This window comes from Lagenorhynchus albirostris, chromosome 1 (assembly GCF_949774975.1).
Source record: "Lagenorhynchus albirostris chromosome 1, mLagAlb1.1, whole genome shotgun sequence".
Taxonomy (NCBI): Eukaryota; Metazoa; Chordata; class Mammalia; order Artiodactyla; family Delphinidae; genus Lagenorhynchus; species Lagenorhynchus albirostris.
The window spans coordinates 133938364-133955877 of record NC_083095.1 but is presented as its reverse complement, the minus strand read 5'-3'; the positions used below and the strand labels follow the sequence as shown (position 1 = coordinate 133955877).

Below are 17514 nucleotides of genomic sequence, written 5' to 3'. Positions count from 1 at the left end.
TCTGTGTTGTATTACATAAGAGGTTTTTTTTTTAAGACGAGGTTTTTTAAAAAGAATTTGAAAAGAGTTTACAAAGAGTTATTGTGCATAATCAGAAAATATCACAAGTTGTGTAAAAAAAGTTACTATAAGCTAGCAGTACAAATATTCATCACTGAGTTTTTATAACAAATTTATTTGCTTTTAATAGAGCACTCTTCAAAAAGAAGCCACAATAAGTGATTTCACACGAGATGACTAAAATAGTGTGTTTTTATAAAGGCAAGCCTCAACATCTGAAAAATAATATAAACTATTTTGGAATCATGATTATCTAATTTTTTTTGTTTTTTACTGAGACATAGTTTACATAAAATGCACAGATTTAAGTATTTGGTTTGATGACTTTTGGCAATTGTACACACCTATATAACCACATCTAAAACAAAATACACAAACACTTCCTCCTTTCTTTTCCTTCACTGTTTCTTTTTAAAAAATACAAACCATATACATATTAAATTTCTGTATGATTCTTAAAATAACAATTCCGTTTTCCTTATATTAATTGTCTAATGCAAGCTAGTTGAAGAAGTATCAGAAACATTTTCATTTTACTTTGGGCCATACGATACACTTGTCACCTTCTGACAAGATATGGGTGTCATACAAGCTATACAGTTACTTGTCAGCTGCTACGAGGAAACAACTACATAAATTGAGAACACAGTAAGTGAGGGGATCAAAATAAGACGATCCTACAACTGAATGTTTTCCAGTTCCTCTCAAACTGAAGAGTTCCAGGTGAAAATAAGAGAAGTAAAACCTAATGCAACCATGAGGTTTGGAGGATAGACAGTGTCTACCAGGACCTGGACACAATTTTCTGAACACAATTAGGTTGAAAAAGCTCTTAGGGATTAGTGGTTTATCTTCTCTAGGCATGTGTTAAATAGCCACAAAAAGCAGAAAAAAGGGGAGTGGGGTGAGGAAGGGTTTCTACCTTTCTACCTTCCACAGTTTTTTGTTGGTGGAATTTTGCAAGATAAATTTCAAAAACACCAAAGTAAGACGGGGTTTGCTATAGGTATGACAAAGTCAATTGTGATTTGACATCTCAATTCAGTTAAATTATGAATGCTGTCAGCTACGTGGTTTACTTATTCAGGTTCAAGAGATTCACAGCTGAATCCCTATTTAAATTTGGCAGGATTCTAAAAAAGTCAGGAAAGGCAACTGGACAAAATCCACGTCCAATCCATTTGCTTAAAGTGTTTACTTATAGTAACAGCATACAAATGTCTCATGTTACTGATAAACCACAGAAAGCTTGTGGGATGCTGTTACTATCCAAACTTAAATGTAATGTTCATTATGGCAGAGTAATGAGAAAGTCAATAAAAATACAAATCACATTTACTTAGAACCAATTTAATACAATGGCAAGTATGATGAAAGTGCCTTTGCATATATGAGAATGTTTTAGAAACTCTTATTTGAAATAATTAAACATTTCTGCAACAGAAGTGTCTTTGGAGCAATTTATTTTAACTTGAACTTTAATTATATTGTGAAACATAAACATACATTAAGACAGAAAAAAAGAAAACATTTAGTACAATTTTAAAGAATAATTATAATTTGAACATAACATCACCATCTGGTCAAGAAAAAAGAAGACTAGAAGCACTCAAGAAGCCACTTAGGTAAATCTTCCTGATCATACCATTCACCCTCCTCTTTGGATAATCATTATCCTGATTTTGACGAGAAATATTTTCCGTATCTTCTTTATAGTTTTACCACCTATGTATACAGTCTAAAAGAATAATGTTACCTTTGTCTATCCTTAAAGTTTATGTAACTGGAAATGTAACAGTATATAAATATATTTTGGTGACTTGTGACTACACATTGTGAGATACACCCATGTTGTTACCCATAACTGTAGTTCATTCATTTTTTTTTTAAACATCCTTATTGGAGTATAATTGCTTTACAGTGGTGTGTTAGTTTCTGCTTTATAACAAAGTGAATCAGCTATACATATGCATATATCCCCATATCTCCTCCCTCTTGCATCTCCCCATTCATTTTTACTGTTGAACAATATTCCATTACATGAACATACCATAATTAATATATTCAGCTGTTGATGGATACTTGGGTTATCTTCCATATTTGGTAATTATAAACAATGCTGCTATTGAACATTTGTGTACGTGTCTCCTGGTGCATATATGCATTAATTTCTCTAGGGTATAAACCTAGAAGTAAAATATGATATGCATGCCTTCAACTTTAATTGATCCTGGGCATACATCAGAGAAAACCATAATTCAGAAAGATACGTACACCCCAAGGTTCACTGCAGCACTACTTACAATAGCCAGGACATGGAAGCAACTTAAATGTCCATCAACGGATGAATGGATAAAGAAGATGTGGTACATATATACAATGGAATATTACTCAGCCATAAAAAAGAACAAAATAATGCCATTTTCAGCAACATGGATGGACCTAGAGATTGTCATACTGAGTGAAGTAAGTCAGACAGAGACAAATATCATATGATATCGCTTACATGTGGAGTCTAAAAAAATGGTACAAATGAACTTATCTACAAAACAGAAACAGAGTCACAGATATAGAAAACAAACTTATGGTTACCAAAGGGGAAAGTGGAGGGGTGGATAAATTGGGAGATTGGGATTGACATATACACGCTACTATATATATTGATAAAATAGATAACTAATAAGAACCTACTGTATAGCACAGGGAAACTCTACTCAATACTATAATGAACTATATGGGAAAAGAATCTAAAAAAGAGTGGATATATGCATATGTATAACTGATTCACTTTGCTGTACAGCAGAAACTAACACAACATTGTAAATCAACTATACTCCAATAAAAATTAATTAAAAAAAATAAACTTGTAGTACCAACTTATATTATCACGAACAGTGTATGAGCATTCCCATTGCTCTAGATCTTTGCTGATACTTGGTATTTTCAGTGTTTAATTTTTGCCATTGTGATAGGTGAATCACAGTACCACACTGCGTTTTTTATTTGGATTTTCCTGATTAATAAAGAGATTGACTATCTTTGCATCTATTTATTGGCTAATTAAGTTTCTCCTTTTGGTTTTGTTTTGGTTTGGTTTTTTTCCTCTGCACTGTGTGGCATGTGGGATCTTAGTTCCCCGACCAGGGATCAAACCTGTGTCCCCTGCATTGGGAGTAAGTTCCTCCTTTTGGAATGCCTATTCTCTTGATCATTTTCCTACTGCGTTGTTGGTAGGTTTTTTTTTTTTTTCCCTCATTAATTTGTAGGAATTCCTTATATACTCTGGATACCCTTCTTCATGGATTGTACATATAAAGATCTTCTCCCATTCTGTTCTCTTGTCTTTCTACTCTTTTTTCTGGTGTCTTTTGATGAATAGAAGTTCCTATTTTAATGCAAATTTATCAACACTTCCCTTTATGGTTAATGTCTTTTTTTGTCCAGGCAAAACCCCAAAGTCAAGAAGATATTCTTCTCTTATTTCCGAAAGGCTTTTTTTTCTTTTTACATTTAGGTCAATCTGGAATTAATTTTTTGTTTATGATGTGAGGTAAGGTCAAGTTTCATTTTTTAAAAATAAGGATATTTAATCATTATAGCATCATTCACAAAATAGACCATACTTTCCCCTAATGCTTTACAGTGCCTCCTTTTTCCATACATACATAAACAAGCATACACATTTGAATAGGACTATTTATGTTTTTAATTGTGTTCCATTTTTCTTTTTCTCCATCTTTGCTCCAACAGCACACTTTCTTAATTACTGCAGCTTTAAGCAAGAGATATGAATAATCTAATCCATGAACATGATAGATTTATTCCTATATAATATTTTGATATCATAAATACAATTGATTTTTTTATACTCTCCTTGTATCTAGTGGCCTTGTTAGACTTATTTATTAGCTTATGATGTTAGCTATGTTTTTTTTTTTTTGTAGATACAATTTGTCAGATTAAGGAAATTCCATTCTATTCCTGGTTTACCATCATGAATTGTTTGGCTGCTGAATTTACCAAATGTTTTTACTGCATCTTTCGAGATGATCATTTTTTTTCTTTTTTCTTCTATTAATATAAGCTATGATTGATTTTCCAACATTAAACCGAACTTGAATATCCTGAATAAATCCAACTTTGTTGTTATATATTATTCTTTTAATACATTGCATGATTCGGTTTGCCAAAATTTTGTTTAGGAAGTCTGAATCCAAGTTCATGAATGAGATCGGCTTGTAATACGATTTTCTCCAATTTCACTATGATGTCTGTAGGTGTGTATTTCTCTTTATTTACCTGGCTTGAGCTTCATTTGGCTTCATGAATCTGTGGGTTGATTTAGAAGTTTTAGAAAGTGCTAAATGATGATGACTTCAAATAATGTTTCTACTTTTCTACTCTCCTTCTGAATAACTATACATACATTAGGCATTTTCACTACATATTATATGTCTCTTACACTCTTCTCTGTGTTTTCCATGTCATCTTCTCTCCATGTTTCAGTCTGGATTCTTTCTTATGACCTACCTTACAGTATACTAATTCCCTGTCCAGCTGGTTTATTCTGCTGTTATCTCATCTACAGTTTTCTTGATTTTAATTACTAAAATATTCAGTTCCAAAACTTCTATTTTCTTTCAAATGTGCTGTACCTTTAAAAAAATAATTAATACTTATATTGTTGAACATAATAGGCATAGTTCTAGAGCCCCTATTGGCCTGTTTCTATTGATTTTTATCCATGTTGTCTTGCCTTTTATATGCCTAATTATCTTTCTCTGTCAGACAGTATATTTGAAAATTATTTTGTTGAAGTCATTTGAGACTTAGGTTGATTATTATCTTCCTCCAGAGTAGACTATCCATTTGCTTTTGTTAGGTACCTGGGGGTATTAGCAATTCAAGATCACTTTACTGCTTTTTCCAATGATGGGATTTTCCCAGCTACCCAGATGATTTGCCGTTTATCTGCTGTCTGTGCAACGACTGGCATACTTCCTGTTTACAGTTCAGTCCTTTAAGGTCCCAACCCAAAACATGGGTTTTTGGCCACTGTCCTACGACTTACAGTTCTAGACTCCAACAGTTTTTCCCCACCAGTTTTGCAATAACATCAAAATTACTACTCAGCTTCTCATCCGCCCCTTTTGGATCACCAATTGTACCCAGCCCCCAAATGCCTGCCATGTTCCCAGATCTTAGACCAGTAATTCTTCACTACTTTATTAGCAATTCAGTTCCAGTTTGTATTTTGTCTAGCTTTATTCATTGTCATCAGTGAGCGGACTATTCTGAGTTACCTCCTCTGTCATTGCTGTTAGGTCTATAACTAAATATTTTCAAGCTTATCTTTTGTTTCCTTAACACGTAAAAGAACAGTTTTACGATCTGTGACTGGTATTTACAAAGCCTTGCAGTTCTAGTTTCTGCTTGCTCTTACTCATAATGACTTATCCACTTTTGTGCTTGTTTTTTGACTGCAGCTATTCGTTCTTATAAAATTACTTGACAAAAATTACCTGAGGCCTAGGATAAAGGTGTCTTCTTCCAATTAGGACTCGCATTTCCTTCTGCCAGGTTTCTAGGGGATGCTACTAACCAATCTGGGACTATTTTAAACTCACTTCACCATTTGATATAATACAGGTAATGTGAACTTGGACTGCAAATCTACTCCAGGGCTGGATTATGGTTATAACTTCTGCACTATACCGAGACACTTTCTTTGCAGTCTCTGAGGTCAGGTGAGGGGGTTCACCATTACGTCGGGGAGCAGGCTATGGTGGTTTTGGTGAAGGGAAAATCTCCTATTAGACTTCATGCCTTAGGTAGCCCTTAGGCTTTTACTTTTGTCTCCCTACCCCATGAGGCCTGCAAAATCGTAGTTCACATTTGCCAGCCTGGCAAATACTCTTGGGGCATTCAGTTATAAGCAAAACTGTCTAAACTCTTGCTTTTTCTTTGGCCTGATAACTCTTTATTTCTCCTTAGCTCTTTGATGCTTTTAAGAAAATTACTTTTAAATTTTTTCCAGAATTTTTAGATGTTTTTGATGGTAGAGTTGGTGCAAGTCCCCTAGATCACCATATTTCTTACAGAAGTGGCTGCGGTTTGTTAAAAAGCATAATACATGCAAGAAAGCTTACAAACGTTTTATTTCTGAACAGAATCAGAGAACCCAAAAAGCCAGAAGGGACGTGAGACACACAGTAAGTATTCCAAAACCCAGGTCTCCTCAGTTTCCAAACCTCTTTTGTGACAAGAGCATTTTTGTGCATCACACATTTAACCTGTTAGTCCTAAAAACATTTCTCAGAACTTCAGAAAAATTACCTAAGGAAACTGTGTCAAAGCAGTAACAGAAAGCATCAGTGTGTTGAGGTCTAAATTAGAGGACAAAGACCTCAAGATTAATCTCTCACCATTCCTCAGTGAGTGCCTGCCCAAGTTCTACCAGTCCCCCACCCCCACCCCCATCACTTCTAGGCTGTCTTCAAATCCTTCACTGGGTACTTGGCTTTGGTGTTAATGATTTTGTTACTCCAGGCAGTTTTCCAAACAAAAAGGAATGGTTATTTATAATTCCTAGACTGAAATCATAAATACCATCAGCTGAATTACACTGAAATGTCCGTATAACTCTATGAACAGAAGTTCACATAAAGTTAGTCTGTCTTGGCTAGGTAAAAAGGATTTTAGTTATAAAAGTTGCAAAAGGATCTTATTGTAGGTAAGTTTAGACTCTTAGGTGGTCCTGCAGTGTATACTCTGAGGACAGCTTTGCAGCAAGGTTCCTGACACAGATCATTTAGGCTGGGAGCCAGACAACATTTTTCTCCCTCAAATTATAAGGGATCAGTGGTATTCCAGTAAATTGCCCCTTTGTGAATGAAATAACTTTACTTAGATTTTCATACTGAAATACCATACTGAATACCTTTCTTATACAGATCATTTTACTTTTTCCTCAAAAATTTTGTGATTACTTCAGTCTGAAACAGTATTCACGAGATACGGTATACATGGTGGTATCTTCAAGCAAATGCCTTTTAGTTCAAAGTATAAGTACCCTTTATAAAAAAAAATCAGTATCTGCTAATTTTAAAATAATTAGAGATTTTTCCAAGGTATATAAAACCTCCAAACACTCCACCTAGTACATGTTGGACAACTAACAGCTTCTGAACTCTCTCATACTCTGAAAGGGACATGTTATACAAAAGAACTGACTCTATGTGGCTCTGCCATGATATCACAGTGAATATGCTGCTCTCAGTTCCTATAGAGGATTGTATTTTCTGATGCCAAAATGCAGCTGAGCACTATCTTGTAAAGCTGATCATTTATATGACTGAAAACCTGGTAATTCCACCCATGAGGCATATCCCCTAGAGTAGAGCACTGATTCTCAAAGTATAGTCCCTGGACCAGCAGCATCAGTGTCACTTGGGAACATATTAGAAATACAAATTCTTGGGACCCACTCCAGACCCACTGAATCAGAAATCCAAGGTGTTTTAACAAGTCCTCTAGGTGATTCTGATGCAGACTAAAGTCTGAGGCTCCCTGCTTTAGAGAAATTCTTGTTCACTTGCTCTGATACAAGAATTGTTTGAGCAGAATTGCCCCTTCTCTCTCTACCTCTCCCCACCGCCCCCCCACACACATCCAATCCCGAAAATGAACATCTACTGTCAGGAGAACAATATAAAAAAATGTACTACTAACACAATGTAGTACTCACTATAGAACAGAGAAAATAAATGAAAAACAGCTACATTTACAAGCTTAAATAAAACTTAGACCCATAAATTTGATTGAAAAAAATCACGTTACGTCTGCAGTGTGATATTTTATAAAGGTTAAACACAAGCAAAACTAAATAATATATTATTTAAATATATATTTATGTGATAAAGCAATAACACTATTTTTAAAAAACAAAGAAAGGATACCCCTTTAATTCTGTACAGTATTTCCCTCAGAGGGAGCAGAGGCAAGGGGATAGGGTGAGGAAGGAACACAGTGGGAACCATAAATGTACTGGGATCAATCTAGTTCTTAGGTTGGTCATGAGATTGCAGCTGTTCACTTATTTATGTAATTTTTATCACTACATTCTTTTGTATATATAAAATATTATATAATACATTTTAAACCCAGAAAACAAAAAAATGCAGCTAATAAACAAAGATAGTCATTACCTTAAGTAGAAAAATTAGAAACCACCTAAGTGATATAAATTGTGTAAATTGTGATATGTTCATTCAGTAAAAAAGAATTATAAAATATATGAGAAAAAATTTATGATAAAATGAGTTAGATAAAATAATGTAAAAAATGTACAGTAAAAGGATTAGAAAAAATACAATAAAATGTCAATAGTGGGTATTACAGGGAGTTTTGTTTCTTCTTTGTACATTTAAATTTTTCTATAGTGAATAATAAATACTTTAAAAATCATTAAGGATTTTTAAAACTGTCACTGAAACATTTAATAACTCTAAGTCATTAAAGAAAACTATCAAATCTTCCATTGGAAACAGGAAGGAAGTTGGTATTTTGTGAAAATCTGTGATATATGAGCTTTATAATTCAAAGTTTTATATTTTCTGCCATAAAACTGTGTATCTTTACTACTCTGATTTCATTTAAAATAATTTCATGTTGTTTGTGTGGGAGGAAATATGACTGAGAAAACCATGACCTAAAGAATATATTTTTGCCATAGAGGACTTCAATTAAAACAACTAAAAACAACTTCGATATCCTTAAGAACAAAAAGAAAAACTATCCACCAATGGTTGACCAGCTTTTGGAAACACCGAAGAAACACATATACTGAGAGTCTGCCTTATAGCCCCAGGGCCCATCATAAAAAGAAAGAAACATAAAGATTAAGGCCAGAGGCCAGAGATTAGTTACATACCTCTTTTTCCAATATTCTAGCGACCTCACCAAGGGTACGATCTAAAGCAGAAACCTTATTGTTTGCCCATGAGCCACTGTCTTGTACTTGTAGTTGTTTTAGAAGATCTTTGGCTAATCGCTGAAGCCTTGGATACAAAATGAAAGAGAAGAATGGCATGAATGTATTAGACTATAATATTTCGTTTTCCTAAATATTTTTAAACAAAAGTTACTTTCATTATTGTATTAGAAACTGCTTCATAGAGCACCTAAGGGGAAGAAAAACAAACCACTCCTAAGGCTGGTATTATCCTATGTTCACAAACACCAATCTAGTCCTTGTGACACAAAATAGATCTAGAGGACAGTACTGTCCATTCACAGGATTAGCTGGAGCAATTGCTGCCATCAGTTTCCACGTGACCCTTAAACTAGAACAGAATTGGAGATGGGGAAAGTGCGAGTATGATGGCAGAGAAAATGAGTATAAGACCCTGAGCAGGTTTTCATATTTTGATTTAAATCTTCAAGGTAGCCTTGGATACCATGTTATAAGCACTGTAAACTCTCAGAATATCAAACTCTCCATTTTCCAATTTACAGGCAATTTGGGGATTTCCTGCCACTGTTGATGTCATTTAGACAACAGAGCAATTATTTCCTTTTCACCAAGAATAACACATATTTCCTAGATCGTAAGATTCTTTAGTAAGGGGAACGTATGTAATATTTCTTTGAAGCCCTTACTTCTTCTGTTTCATATACCTTACTCTTTGATCAATCTTCCTCTCCTTTCAACTTACTTGCTTGAGTATCCTACCAGCAGATACTCACCAGACACTTTCCCAGATCTCTCCACTTTTCCCCTACGCATCATCTCCCTGTTGCCTTACTTCCATTTTTATCTATGATTGATTCCATAGGCCATCATTATAATCACTTTCTTGTAAACATGTGCTACATTCCCTTTCTGTTGTTCTGTTACTCCTACAGCTAACCCCCAGCCATGGTAACAATCATTAATGTTTGTTTAATGGGCCAGGCATCCCTCTCAGTGCCTTGCATACATTAATTTATTTAGCTGGATTAGTGAACATCTGCCTGCCTTTTCCATTTTTGACACTGAGAAACAGTCATACCATGCAAAAGACTGGTATGACTACAGATTCAGAATCTTACTAATATACGTTTGTCTAGTCTGCTCACTCTCCTACAAAGACTTGCTTCATATATTGCTCAATCTCCTCACAACTCCACCCATTCCTTTCTCCCCATTACTTTCACATATGAAGATCTTACATTTTATAGAGAAAATGGAAGCTACTGGAACCAGAAAATCTTCTTTCTGCCACAAAATCTACAAGGATATCAGCACTTCACCCATACTCTTCCTTATTTCTCCTATTACAATCAAGGAAGACTGATTCCTCCCATGTAGGGCTAGTCTTGCCACACAGGCTCTGTATGCACGAGGTCTTCCTGGATCTAAATCCCACTCTTCCTGCTTCAGTGTCTTTGCAAATGCTATTCATTCATTCCTCTGAAATGCTTCCCCCACCTCCACATTATCTAGAAAATTCCTACTTATCCCTAAGTTTTTAGGCCAAACATTGCTTTCTCTGATTTGACTATTCCTTCAAATCACTTATTACAAGTCTCTCCCATGCGGAGATTTACAACAGAACTTTTGGTAATGATGGGAATGTTCCATATCTGTACTGTCCAACATGGTGGCTGCTAGCCAAATGTACCTATTGTGCACTTGAAATATAGTTAGTGTGACTGAGGAACTAAATTTTAAGTTTTATTTAATTTTAGTAATTTAAAAAGCCATATGTGGCTAGAAGCTATCATACTGGACAGTGCAGAAGCACAGTATTAACTTCATGAGACAGGGTTCTTTTCTTTTTTTATTATTAATTAATTAATTAATTTTTGGCTGCATTGGGTCTTCGTTGCTGCACATGGGCTTTCTCTAGTTGCAGCGAGCGGAGGCTACTCTTCGTTGTGGTGCGCGGGCTTCTCATCGTGGGGGATTCTCTTTGTTGTGGAGCACAGGCTCTAGGTGCGAGGGCTTCAGTAGTTGTGGCACGCGGGCTCAGTAGTTGTGACTTGTGGGCTCTAGAGCACAGGCTCAGTAGTTGTGGTGCACAGGCTTAGTTGCTCCGTGGCATGTGGGATCTTCCTGCACCAGGGATCGAACCTGTGTCCCCTGCATTGGCAGGTGGATTCTTAACCACTGCGCCACTATAGAAATCCCGAGACAGGGTTCTTGTCGACCCATTCACCATCTTATCCGTAGCACCTCTAGATAAGTACCCTCAATAGATATTTAATGATGAATGGTCTAAGAAGAAATTTCTTCTTTACGTTAATATTAATAGTATCCATAACCTCATATGTTACAAAATGCTTTCATGTACATGATCATTTTTAGTCCTCTGAAAAACACTGTCCATCCCTGTTTGAAAAATGACGACGCCAAGGCTCAGGCAAATTAGGTGACTTTCCCAAGGCCTCACGACTGGTAAATGTATTATTGGGACTAGAAACCTAGGCCTTTAATCTTCAAATTTCATGCTTTGTCTCCACACCATATTAGTCAATTTAAATAAGGAAATTTCATTCACAAATGAATAATATCTTAAAATATAATTTCATCTAGAAATGTATTTATGTAAAAAAACTGAACTCCTCAAAGAATACAACAGTAATTGCAGCTCAAAAACGCCCTGGTGAACTCCAGTTTAAACCTAAGCTATCCATATGAAGTTTACTTTGATAAGTCAAGGAATAAATACAAACTCTAAAATCAGAAATACCTATGCTTAAACTCTGGCTCCAGAACATACCACATATGTAAACCCTGGGGAGGTTATTTATCTACTTTCAATCTCAGTTTCTTCAACTTGAAAGTGGAGATTTTATATATATATATATTTTTTTTTTCTTTCGAACTTCTGAAGATTAGAGATAATTAATGTAATGTACCTAACAGCATTCACTAAAGTAGACATTCAATAAATGACCAACTCTTATTACTATTCATTGACAGAAAGTCTCAACCTAACAAAAGGAAAAAGGGAATATAAAAAATACAAAAATAGAATAAGAGCAACATACTTCTTTTCTTCCTAATCGAATATGGGCTAGAGTCCCATCCGATTAAAGTTACTGACCTTATCATGTGGATGAATATTGGCAGCGAACTTCATTGTGTGACAGATAAGTAGCCACTTCAGCTTTTGGCTGAATAAAGCCTGCACACCATGTAACTGAATATCCAGCCATAGCAATGGATGCATATGAATCTAGCACTATTCTTACCAAGAATGCTCACATTCCACTGAAAACCAGGGGTATTTAGGGAGGCACAAGGGCCATTTTAATTCACAGAATACAAGAGGCTTGTATTTCACCCTGAGGTAAATCAAATCTGGGATTCATATGAACCTATCTTTCAAGGAAGAATGCCAAATCAAGGGGATGCTTAGGTAACATGAGCTAAACCTCTGTTTTATTCCCTGCCTCCAAAGAAGTACCACAAATAATACAGCCCCTCTCAAGAAAAACATTAGATTTTGATTCATACTATAAATAATGATAGAATGTCACAGGACTCAAGCCCTGAAAGCTGTATTTTCCCTACAGGGCAAGAATAGGAGCTGTTTAGAGGGTGCAGTTTTTATTAATACAGAAATTGCTATTTGAGTTACTTCTGGCATGTTAATTTTTTCTAGCATGAAAAGAAAACGTGAAGGATTCATAACTCCTAGCCTAGAACATGAGAAGTATCTGTCAGGTAAATGGCTTTATGGAGAATTTTTTAAGGTCAGATATTTTCTTCTCAAAACTTGAACAAATTCTAACAACTCTTAAGTTCAAACCTGTCACTGGCAAATGTGAAATGTAAGGGCTTCTCTGTAAGGATCCCTAACTTTTATCACGGTCAATTTTGGGAGGTTCATTAGGATCATTGGGAAGATTTATAAAAGTGTAAGAAAGGGGACTGGGCCCACGTTAGGAACTAACATTGTTCTTCGGTGTGATGTACAGGAAGACATAAACATATTAACTTCTTTTTTCTTTCACCTCCTCTATTTGAAAGGTACATAGTCTAAATTTAAGGCTACTGGTTCCCCTTCCATTTGTAAATAATACGCTTAAGCCTGTATTTCTAAATGTAACAGGTACATTTGAAAGGTACATAGTCTAAATTTGAAAGGTACATAGTCTATTTGAAAGGTACATAGTCTATTTGAAAGGTACATAGTCTAATTTGAAAGGTACATAGTCTAAATTTAAGGCTACTGGTTCCCCTTCCATTTGTAAATAATATGCTTAAGCCTGTATTTCTAAATGTAACAGCCTAAGAAATCCCCATATAAGATGAAAAAATCAGTGTGCATATATTGCCTCCTACGTTGATCATCATTCATTGTTGCCAGCCAGCATCCTTTCCTGTGGAAAAAGAACCCATCTATCCCTTTCAGGGAACTACCTCACCTTCATACTTACATGGGTATACTAGATGTGCTCAATGCTATCAGGGTGTTCCTGCTCCCAGACCCTCATTCTTAGTGGAAAGACCTAGAAAATGTGTGTATATTATTATATAAATAAATATAAAAAATACATATAACTGGGCGCGGTGGTTGAGAGTCCGCCTGCCGATGCAGGGGACACGGGTTTGTGCCCCGGTCCGGGAGGATCCCACATGCTGTGCAGCGGCTGGGCCCGTGAGCCATGGCCGCTGAGCCTGCATGTCCAGAGCCTGTGCTCCGCAACGGGAGAGGCCACAACAGTGAGAGGCCGGCGTATCGCAAAAACAAAAACAAAAACATATAACTATATATATAATTATATATACACAGAGTTGACGCTTGAGCAACAGGGCTTTGAACTGTGCAGGTCCATCTATACGCAGATTTTTTTCACTACGTATGTCCCACAGGATTCAGGATTGGTTGAATCCGTGAACACAGAACTTTGGAGGGGAAGGCCGACCGTAAAAGTTACAGGCAGATTTCTGACTGCTCGGAGGGCCGGTGCCCCAGCCCCCACCCTCACTGTTCAAGGGTCACGTGTGTGTGTGTGTGTGTGTGTGTGTGTGTGTGTGTGTGTGTGTGTGTGTGTGTGTGTGTGTGTCCCTACACTTTACATCTATATTTATTTCTACTTATATATATAATGGAAAATACGAGTTAAAACCGATACCTACAATTCCAATTCACCACCACAGGATTTTCTATTCTCCCTGGGTCTATTTTTAACTCTCTTCTCTCATCCTTAATATATTTACTTATGTGAACAATCCACCTAATATATCATGCATCTTTCTTTATGCATACTGTTATCTTCCTGCTTGGCCTCCAACTCCCTACTCTGGGCTCTTCTGCCATTCTCAGCTTGCTTGGGTTTCACACCCTTTGCAAGACTCCCCTGACAGACTGTGCCAGGATTACATTCCATGGATTACCCTCCTCATTTGGCTCTGATTCCCCACACCAGGCCATGGTGTCCTACCCCACATGGAAGCTCCCTGCGCTCTGCTTGGGCTCTGAACCTCCATACCTGGCGCCCCTCCTTAGCCTACTCTGACACCCACCGTTGTGCCACTGCTGCCTCCAGCCATCCAGCCAGTGCAGATGGTTGCTTGGTGCTCTCTCTTCTAGTGGCTTTAGGACTGAATTTTTCTGGAAAGGGAGGGGAAACTGGTGGAAGAGTCATTTTCATTTATTAGCTAGAATAATTTTATAAGGAGACATTTCTTTTCATCTGCTATTTGGTTACCAATTTCAATCGGTTACAATAATTATCCTTTTTGATGCTCAAATTGTCCTATTTTTGTCTATTAGTAAACTTTTCAAGTCAGCTCCTGAGTCTTTTGATAAAACACTAGCAGTCTTTGAGAGATTCCTTGCCATCTAGTATGACAGAGCATTCAGATCTAGCATTAGACATTTTTCCAAGAAGCTCTTGCTCCCTTTAGTGAGATATGCTCACTGCTACTGCATTGGTCATTGTTTCTAGGCCTCTTCAATCGACAGAGCTAGGAAATAAGTAAATGTGTGTACACACATACATAATACATGTGTATCTATATATGTATATACACAAATACGTATACACACAAATATGCAGAACACTTTTTAAAAGATAAAATATCTCATAAATTCATATATTTCAAATTCAGTCCTACAGGGGTATTACCTGATCGCTAATGTATTACATCTATCTCCTTTCATCCAGACTGAGAATTCAGTTTCTCAGTAATACAGGGGATGAAAGAATGCTAGTCTCCATAATCTTCTTTACTTTATCCTTATTATTATGCACATAGACTCAGAATAACATTATCAATAATACCATCACCAATATAACTGGAGAATGGTTAATTTTTTAGAATATGTTTTCCTCATTCTCCCCAATATTTTTCTTATAGTTATACTATAAAAACAACTGAGATACAGTTATTACATAATATTCTTTTTCTTCTGGCCATCAGTTATTCTTAGTTCTATAAGAAACTATAACTTTACTATTCATCCCTAGTCTTTATGTTGATGTCTAATAATTTTGATTGTCTAAGGTTCATTCTCTCTTAGTATTTAAGATCCTCAAGAAAAGAAAATGTGGGTCAAGGATTTTGTAACTGGCAAAACTGATTTTTTTTTTTTTTACGGTACACGGGCCTCTCACTGTTGTGGCCTCTCCCATTGTGGAGCACAGGCTCTGGACGCGCAGGCTCAGCGGCCATGGCTCACGGGCCCAGCCGCTCCGCGGCATGTGGGATCTTCCTGGACTGGGGCATGAACCTGTGTCCCCTGCATCGGCAGGCGGACTCTCAACCACTGTGCCACCAGGGAAGCCCGGCAAAACTGATTTTTGAGGGCATAAAATTATTGATAAGAAAGAGTAAGAACTAAGGCAACATTGTTCACATCAGCCCTTCTTGAGAAACCTACTTAAGACTGAGGTTCAGGTGCTTCTCTCAAATTGGTTCCCTGAACCTTCCAGTGAAAACCTGTTAGTTATTTGGGGGTTATCCTTTCCTTACATCTGTTATCCCAGTTGCTTCTCTTTGCTTTCTTTCACACTGATGTCATTACCATGCAGGTCTTGGGGCTATTTGTTCCCATCCACTTGCATTTCAGATTTCATGCAGATACCTGGCAATGCAGTGTTTTTTGTAAATGCTTCCATGGGTTTTGGGTTTTCTTTATTAGTTATCTGGTTTCTATATTAAAATTTGAAGATATTGAAAAATTATGCTTCTATTGCTACTGCCATTTTTCTAGACTTATAATTTAAAAGAATACCCTGGTTGCCCTGTGGTGAAGAGACTGTAGTAAACAAGGGCAGAGCAGTGTAGAACTAATTAGGAAGCTGCTACAATAATCCAGATGAGAGACACTGGTAGGTTAGACTACACTAGTTACTATGGAGGTAATGAATAGTTGTCAGATTCTGAATATATTTTACAGATAGAGCCAATAGAATTTTTTGATGGACTGAAAGAGTGTGAGAAAAAGGATGACTCTAAAGATTTTAGATGTCTTAATTTAAGGATGGGCTTGCCATCCTTAAATTAAGGATGAGCAAAAATATGAGGGGTAAGGTATGGGAGCAAATTTCAGGAGTTTGATTTTGCACATGTTCACTTGAGGCATCCAAGTGAACAGAGACATTCAAGTGGAAATACTAAATAGGAAGCTGGATATAGTGTTCTGGAGTTCTGGGGACAGGTCTGTATTGGAAACATAAATTTAAAGTCCATCCAGATACTAGATGTTTAAAGTCATGAAACTAAATGAGATTACCAAGGGAGTAATTCTCTATTTGAACTCTCAGGACAAAGGCATGTTAATGTCAGTGGTCAAAGAGACAAGAAACAACCAGGCAAAAGATACTGAAAAAGAGCATCTAGTCAAGTAAGAGGAGAATCCAGAGAAAGTTGTATAGTAGATGGTTACATTAAAGGTCCCCCTTGAAGTATATCTTGCCAGCCATGACGTACATAGTCACCTCAGACAGTGACTACGGACTTGGCAAAATGACTTGCCTTGGCCAATGGGACATAAACAAATGTGACACAAGCAGAGGCTTGATAAGGCCTGATATCCTCTATGAACACTGATGCAAAAACCCTCAATAAAACAAGCCAAACAAATTAAATGGCATATTAAAAGGATTATACACCATGACCAAGTGATCTGTCATCCTCAAGGAGGCTGACCAAAGCTTCCTTATATGGCAGTCACAGGGGAGCAAGAAAGCAAAGTTGTGAGCAGAAGCCTCAAGACTTCTGGAGCCAAGGCTCAGGAGTCACATATTGCTTCTGCAGTAGACTGTGGATGAGAACAAGTCAAAAGGCCAGAACAAATTCAAGAGTAAGGAAAATAGAGTCCACTCCTTGATGGAGAGGTGGCAAAGTTATATTGCAAAGGGATATGCCTCCAGGAATGGCTCAACAACTTCTGGCCATCTTTGCAAACACTATACCACATCATATATTAAATTTCCTCAAATTTTGGATCT

General features: G+C 36.6%; 1 protein-coding gene across 2 annotated transcripts in view; it reads right to left on the bottom strand.

Moving 5' to 3' along the window:
* SCAPER (S-phase cyclin A associated protein in the ER) overlaps window positions 1-17514 on the bottom strand; it is a 493568-nt gene that overhangs the window by 216873 nt on the left and 259181 nt on the right. For both annotated transcript variants that reach the window (XM_060170191.1, XM_060170192.1), the window contains exon 23: window positions 8993-9119. In XM_060170191.1, the coding sequence (XP_060026174.1) occupies window positions 8993-9119 (127 nt within the window). The remainder of the gene's footprint in view (window positions 1-8992; window positions 9120-17514) is intronic.